Source organism: Coffea arabica, chromosome 3e (assembly GCF_036785885.1).
Source record: "Coffea arabica cultivar ET-39 chromosome 3e, Coffea Arabica ET-39 HiFi, whole genome shotgun sequence".
Lineage (NCBI taxonomy): Eukaryota > Viridiplantae > Streptophyta > Magnoliopsida > Gentianales > Rubiaceae > Coffea > Coffea arabica.
In genome coordinates, this window is record NC_092315.1 from 11,538,607 (window position 1) to 11,545,954 (window position 7,348).

Here is a 7,348-nt window from a genome sequence, read left to right on the forward strand (position 1 = left end):
ACAATACAAAGTACTAAATATTTAATACAAAGCATAACTATGTAAGCCCACGCCTGTTGAAAGCTATTCGACCAAGATAAAGGTTCCATGCTAGGAAATATCACTGACCAAGAAAAGGAAAACAGCAAATATTCCACAACATTAAAAATGTACAGCTCCTATACTCGTGAAACAATAAAATATAATATCTTTTTTTTTTGGAAACTATAAAGTATAATATCTTAAACACTCTTAAGCTTATTAATTAATGTGAAACATTTTTTAAAGTCATGTTGATGGCAACAAAGGCACTAAACAACTGTCATTTTCAACTATCCTAGTAAACTAGATGATTACGCTAATCTAATCCGAGATTTGCATCAACTCCAAAGCAAATGCTAGTTCTTGGAAGTGCTGTTTGGACCCATTATAGTATTACGTATCAAAAGCTTGTCACTTTACTCCAAAAAAAAATTAAAGATGTAAAACCAACTAATTTTTTTAATCTTGTGAAAAAAATGCCAAAAAGGACTACTTAATACCCCCCCCCCCAAAAATATTCCAATTGTGTCTTAAGGGAGGGGGTCATTCCTGCAAGCAACTAGAAAAGTTATGCATTAATATTTCCAACATTGTTAGCGTAATTTTATACATGAGCAAGTCTAAATTCATTAAACAAAATTTTTATCTAGTTAAAATCTCCAACTTGGTTGCACATGCGGCATACATCTACTTGAGTAAAACGTTTCTTGCACTATTAGCGTAGAAAAAGTTGATCCATAAAAGAGGGATGAAAACGTTTCTTATAGTGTTAGCGTGGCAAAAGTTGATCCATAAAGGAGGGATGAAGGAATTTTGAAAGCTCAAGAATATTAGTAACCATAAGCGTCAATAAGGTCCAATGACTCCCAAAAAGAGTTTATTGCGTTAGGAAACAAAAAGATGATGAAAAGGACTTCAACCTTCAATTAGAGAAAGTAACAAGCAACAACTTCCATCACTATCATGCTTTAATCTTCCTCCCTTGATGCATTGAACATGGTCCTTTGATATTATATAAAAACCAGCAGAATTGTAGAACTTCAAAGGCCTATGTTCAATGTGACAAGTTAGCAAGATTAGAGCAAACCTAGGCGAGACTAAGTCCAATTAACAAACATTCTTGTACATAAAACGCGTTGATTTTGAAACTTGTAACCAAGTGTCTAAATCAGTAGTATAATTTATGGAGAATGATTTGAAAATTCTAAGACAGCTCTTAGCAGTTGCTGTCTCCTCACTTAATTATTAAACATTTGGGTGTTTGACTTGATACGTCTACTGAATTAGTCCTAGATTAAAATGTTAGTTTGAAAAAACAAAATGAGATTCCTAGACTTGTATTAACATTAGGGAAAAATTTACGTCCACTAACTAGGTTCTTTCCAAGAAGAAAAACTATCCAGTAAATGCATATTTTGTCATCGAAATAAATCTTGGTAGGAAAAGTTCAATTGGTCTTTGTGTTGAAGGCAAAATCAAACTTTTATTATCAAACATAATAATGTTGTATGTCTACAAGTGAGATTAATTAATAAATTTTCACTATCCAAAAATAATACAAATGGTCCATTTTCCTACTAAAAGTTGTACTAAGTAGTTTTCTTGAGTTGTTAAAACTCAGCATAATTGTTCCAGTTGCCCTATTCAAATGCTTTCCATTTTTGGAAAAAATAAGAATTTTTTTTTAAAATAATTGGATGGACCTAATCCAAAAGAATCAAACATCCCACATCAGATGGATAATATCTCACTGAAATCAGCCATATCTATTGGCAGATACATTGACTGGGTTTCAGAAGTCAGTCACCAAATCTCTGATGACTAAACCTAAAAGAACCATGGCACATCACCCTAGATTGTGCTCATGCAAGAACCCCACCAAGACATATGTCCACAACTTTAAAGCTATCCACCATTCTTTGCCAAAGTAAAGTGGATCCTGGCTCAGCTATTTGGAATAAGGAATTGGTCTATGCACTCTTAGAGTAGATGAATGTGCTACAAGTGATAAAATTAGGTACATTGCTGATTCAATGTATACCAATATATATATATATATATATATATAAACACAATGTAATACAATATGAATCACTAAATTCACATTACAGAATTTAAAACTGATTTTTTTCCACATTAAAAGGTCTAAGTGGAGGGGAAGGTTACCTGTTCCAGAGTTAAGAGCAGGCCACTAACATATATTTCAATGACATACATATAGAGATTATTACAAATCGCCTGCTAATAGAAGACTGCTGATAAGAAAAATCAGAATAGATCCAAGCTCCTCTTAAACAAAGTTAAAAAATCTTATCACCTGGCCAACCCACATTTGCATTACGTGACAGATTGACTGACAGTTTCATTGACAACATCAACTTTCCCAAACCACCAACAATAAACTAGGTACGACCAAGTAAGAGCAAAACATGTGCAAAAGGTTCTCTCTTTTTTTTTTTTCCTCTTCTTTTCTGTTTTTTGGGTATAACAGTGGTACAAGAACCATTGTACCATTTGGGAGCACAAACAAATTACCATACATCCAGAAGAGGACAAAGGGGCATGAAAAGCTACCATAACTCATGTCTAATGGAGAACCAAAAACCAAAACATATGCAGTTCTGTCACTGAAAAATACAACTACTATATTAGTTCAAACTAAGAAGATCAAGTAAAGAAAGCTAAGAAGAGTCTACAGGCCAAAAGTAGGACATGAGATCAAAGAAAGATCAAACAGCATTATCAGCTACACCATTCTCGCTGTCATTGATGATGCTGGTTGAGGTGGTAGTTGTTGCATTATTGTGGATATGCTTATACTTTTTGGAAGAACCTTTGCAAAGGTTGACTGGGTACTTGAGGGCATTGAGTTCAAGTTTTCTCAGAACAGCTTTACCCAAATCAACGCCACATATGTCAGACAGCCTGATAAGATATAGTAGAACATCTGATAGCTCTTCACCCAAGTGCTGCTTCTCTTCCCCCTCCCAATCAGGTAATCCTTTAGGGACCTCACCTTTCCACTGAAAAATCTCAGACAACTCTCCCACCTCACCTACCTGAAACATGAGAACAAAAACACATCAAGAAAATGCTAGTACTACCTCAAAAAGTCTGACAGCGCCCCCACCCACCCCTTACTTCCCCCCCCCCACCCCACAACACACACACACACACACCACCAAAAAAAAAAACCACAAAAAAAGGATTATGATAGGTGGGCTATAATGCTAAATTGTCGTTGTACCACGTACTAGTTCATGTTTATAAAAGTTCAAAAATGTGGCGGAGCCAAGGCAGTGATGATACTACAGTGCCATAATGATATTCTGGATAAAACATAAATTGACAGAGGAGTAGGGCTAATTGATCTGATTCCCAATACAGAACCTAAGAAAAAGAACTCCTCTTTTTGCTCCCTGGGGTTCCATTCAATGGAAAGTCATCATCAATGTCCTCAGCTACATCCACAATAGCAAAAAGGATGGCAAAAAAGAAAGAAAGAAACTATAAAAAAAAAATGAGAAAATGGTTTCCAGAAAACAAAAAGATCAAATCTTTCTCCAAAATCTAGATGACTAAAGCCCTTCAGTTGACACAACTATCTGATGTGTAAAGTTAGGACTAAATTACTGAAAATGCTGAAAACCCTTTTCTCAAAACACAAATTGTAGGTGAAAAAAATGCAAAAATTTCTTGATGGAGTATTAATAAAATCCAATGTATTTTGGTTAAGTGTGTGTTTTGTGCGTGTTTCACAAAGTTCAAATACGGCAGACCAAGACTTCAATACCAACCTTTTCTTTAAACACAACACAACAAAAATGTGACATATATCTGCAGGCAAAACCGACAAAAAAACAAGTACAAATACAAACCAGTGCCAAGAGAAGATTTCTGGGGCTATGAAACTGATCCCAATCCCTTTCTTTAGCAAAATCAGCCATCTTTTCCTTCAACTCATCAAGGGTTACACCCATCTCTGCTGTTCTTCTTCTCCTTCTCCTCTCTCTCTAACCTTTCCCCTTCAATTCTATGGCTTTTGCTTTGTGGGTTTTATGGCTTTTTGCCCAAGTCTTTCTGATTTGATGACAACTGCGCCGACCCTTTATGAGGGGATGCACAGAGGATATGTTGGTTGCGTAATGTGATTGTGATGATGTGCGTTATGGGAAAATGCGGGGTTAGTACTGCTGTGTGGGATTGAGGCTTTTAAGGAGCTTTACGTGTGAAAAAGGAAATTGGGTGACAGAGTACCAAGTTGTAGTATAGAATAGTTTGCCAGTTCATCCATTAGCCTATGTATAATAAGTCCATGCCTTTGGGTGTTGACACTTGTCGGTTGAGGCGATTCATGATTTTATCTATACATGGCCTAGTTATTAAACCTGGTTTGGTTCGGAGGTTTAACCGGCCAACTCGATAAACAAATCAACCAATCCAATCTAGTCATTAATTGGATCACATAAGGACGGGATTCAAGAATCGCAAGTTCAACTAGCGAAATTCAGAAAATCATGTGGGTCAATCGGTTATATAGATAATCAAAATATAATATTTTGTTATATTAATAATTGGGTTTGTTTGGATTGTAAGTTATTTGAGATTATTTGAGATATTTTTACTGTAACACTTTTTGTGATGTGATGTATGTGCGATAAAAAGGCAATTGAGAAGATAAAAAGGTGTATTGAAAATTGTAATGATGATGTAAACAAATAAAATTGGGTAAATAATGCTCAATCCAAACAAACCGACACCATTGGTACAATCGAAAAATTTATGGTTGAATCACTAATTAGTTATATCATGACTGGGACTGGTGACGACTCGAGCTGCTCGCGAGCTGCTCGCGAGCAGCTCGAGTCAAAGCTCGGCTCGAGCTCGTGTTGACCGAGCTCGAGCCGAGCTCGAGCAGTTCGTTAAGATAAACGATGCGAGCTCGAGCCTTCGTTTCTTAGGCTCGATAACTCGACGAGCCGCTCGTTGGGCTCGAGTAAGTGTGAAATTACAAAAATACCCTTGCTTCAATTAAAATTTACATGTTCTCTGCGCACTAAGCTATAATCGATGTTCAGCCACTGTTGGTAAACTTTCCTCCTTCCTTCACTTAGGTTAACTTTTATGCTCTGCTGACTCCTTCGATTGATCTTCTTCCTCCGCCACCGACTGTCCCAAACTCCCAATTTCCACTTCCGTCACTGCCATTGCTGCTACCGCTAGCTGCATCTCGAGTTTCTTCACTTCCTCCCACTTCAGCCACAGTCATCGGTGCTACTGCTAGCTGCATCTCCACCGCTTCCGCCATCTCCACTTCAGCAACCTCCAAGATCTTGTAGTGCTAAGGGCAGGTTGGGAAGAAAGGCAAGTTCCAAGGAAAGGCAGAGGAGCAAAGCTGCGAAAAAACAGAGCAAGGAAGGTTCATCTGAAAAAGTTAATCTTCTCCACTTCAGCAACTTCACCGCGAGAGACCACTGTAAGTTAATCTTCTCCATTATATTTCAGTTTTCATTCGAACATAAGCTTTGAAAGATTTCAGAGCATGTTTGCTGATGAACGTGCCATGTCCGCCGTTAGCATGTTGTTTCAAATTTTACGTCGATTGTTCGTGGCCTTTTCTGTGTGTTGATTAGACTGTATTCTTTTGGTTTTGCTGTAAATTGTGGGGGCTGAATATAGATTTAATTGAGTAGAAGATTAGTGAAATTTGTGATGCCCCTAACCTGTTCGACGAAATGCCTGGCTGAAAATTCTTATTGAAAGAAGATTCGTTTGCATTTTTTCTTTCATGTTAAAGAACCGGCTAAGTCCGCAGGTTCATTTCCTCGCACCTGAGAAATTTTGATGTATTGCAGTCTTGCATTTTTTTGTTGTTGCTTTATGCCTCCCATCGTATGAATTTGGATTGAAATGGCATGGGAAGGATCTTGTGATTTTCATTTTGATTGGAAATGATCAGACTTGAGCTTTTTGATGTTCTGTCCGCAGAGGAGAAAAGACGACCCCATTCCTAGGATCATGATTTTGGTCCTTCATTTTACTTTATTATTATTTTTTTATTTATTTATCCCCCAAAGTTTTTATTTATTTTTATCAAGCTGTCTACAACAAATATTTTGTGTTGTAAATTTGTGATAGCTTGTAATATTTTGAGCTTTGGCTGAAAAATTGGACTAAAAGACCTGTATTTCCTCATATAATTTCATTTTAATGAGTATATTTCTATCTTTTGAAGTTCTTGATGGATTGAAGGAGCTCTTGCATGTTGCCTGCAGGTTGGTTTGTAGATCCATTGCTGGCATTAGTGAAGTTATCATAATTTGTATTAATGGATTTTTGTGGACATTTGGATAATTTGTATTAGTGGATAATTTTTGGATAATTTGTATTAGTGGACATTTGGACATTTATGATTGTATTAGTGCATAATTTGTAGGCCGCAAAATCAAGAATATGTGAAAAATTGTAGTTATTTCATGCGCAAATTTTGTCAAAAAATGGGGAAAAAATGCTGTATTCTTGCTTAAAGTTTCAGAAATTTTCGAGCTATTTTCGAGTTCGAACTCGAGCTCCAAACGAGCTAGAATTCGAGCTGCTTTCGAGCTTCATGCGAGCTAGAAAATCGAGCGAAACTCGAGCTATTTGCGAGCCAGATTTCGAGCTAAGCTCGCGAGTCATAAACGAGTCGATCTCGAGTTTTCCTTTTCTTACGTCGAGCCGAGCTCGAGCTCTATTTTTCGAGCTCGACGAGCTCGAGCTCGAACTCGAGCTCTCATATAAATATGCCTGACTCGACTCGATAAGCTCAAAACTCGACTCGATTCGGCTCGTTTGCACCCCTAATCATGACTTTGCTAAGTTGATGTCTTGACTGGGTCTAATAAATTTGATAAATAGTGCCGGTTTGAATAGTAAAGCCTAATTGTTTTTATGTAAACTTGAGTCGAGTTGATCTGTTAGCTAAGTTGATACCAAAAGTTTGGTTTAAGTACGTATATGAAAACTGAATGAGAGTGTTAGTGTACTAACTTTTGACTCGAGCTCTATTAATATCAAATCGAGTAGAACTATTAACCAATTATTTGCCAACCCTTTTTGAATAGTTTGGTTTGACCACATCCAACAATTTGAGTAAAACTTTTCACTAGGGTTCGAGTTAAAGGATGCTTAATAGGCAAACCAACCCTTTTTGAGTAGTTTGGTTTGACCACATCCAACAATTTGAGTAAAACTTTTCATTAGGGTAGTTAAAGGTTGCTTAATAGGCAAATGTTTAAGAGAGATGTTAGTTAATTTTTTTTATAAAAATAAAGTTAATTTAGAAAAA

At 36.6% G+C, this 7,348-nt stretch overlaps 1 protein-coding gene and 1 long non-coding RNA gene across 2 annotated transcripts; one reads left to right on the forward strand and one right to left on the reverse strand.

Moving 5' to 3' along the window:
• Window positions 1-2,534: 2,534 nt before the first annotated feature.
• Window positions 2,535-4,142, reverse strand: LOC113737160 (uncharacterized). The gene is made up of 2 exons (XM_027264419.2): window positions 3,900-4,142; window positions 2,535-3,080 (listed from the first exon to the last, which is right to left on the reverse strand). The coding sequence occupies exons 1-2, from the start codon at window positions 3,999-4,001 to the stop codon at window positions 2,751-2,753; spliced, it is 432 nt and encodes a 143-aa protein (XP_027120220.2). The 5' UTR covers window positions 4,002-4,142; the 3' UTR covers window positions 2,535-2,750.
• Window positions 4,143-5,059: 917 nt separating this feature from the next.
• LOC113737153 (uncharacterized) lies at window positions 5,060-6,506 on the forward strand. Its single transcript, XR_003459945.2, has 2 exons — window positions 5,060-5,497; window positions 6,297-6,506. It is a non-coding gene; the product is annotated as an uncharacterized lncRNA (long non-coding RNA).
• The last annotated feature ends 842 nt before the right edge of the window (window positions 6,507-7,348 follow it).

What these genes read in the sequence shown, in the direction of transcription:
- LOC113737160 (XM_027264419.2), bottom strand. Translation starts at nt 4,001, where the DNA reads ATGGGTGTAACCCTTGATGAGTTGAAGGAAAAGATGGCTGATTTTGCT. An exon ending in GAAATCTTCTCTTGGCACTG is followed by an intron (nt 3,081 to 3,899) that starts GTTTGTATTTGT and finishes CTCATGTTTCAG; the next exon opens with GTAGGTGAGGTGGGAGAGTT.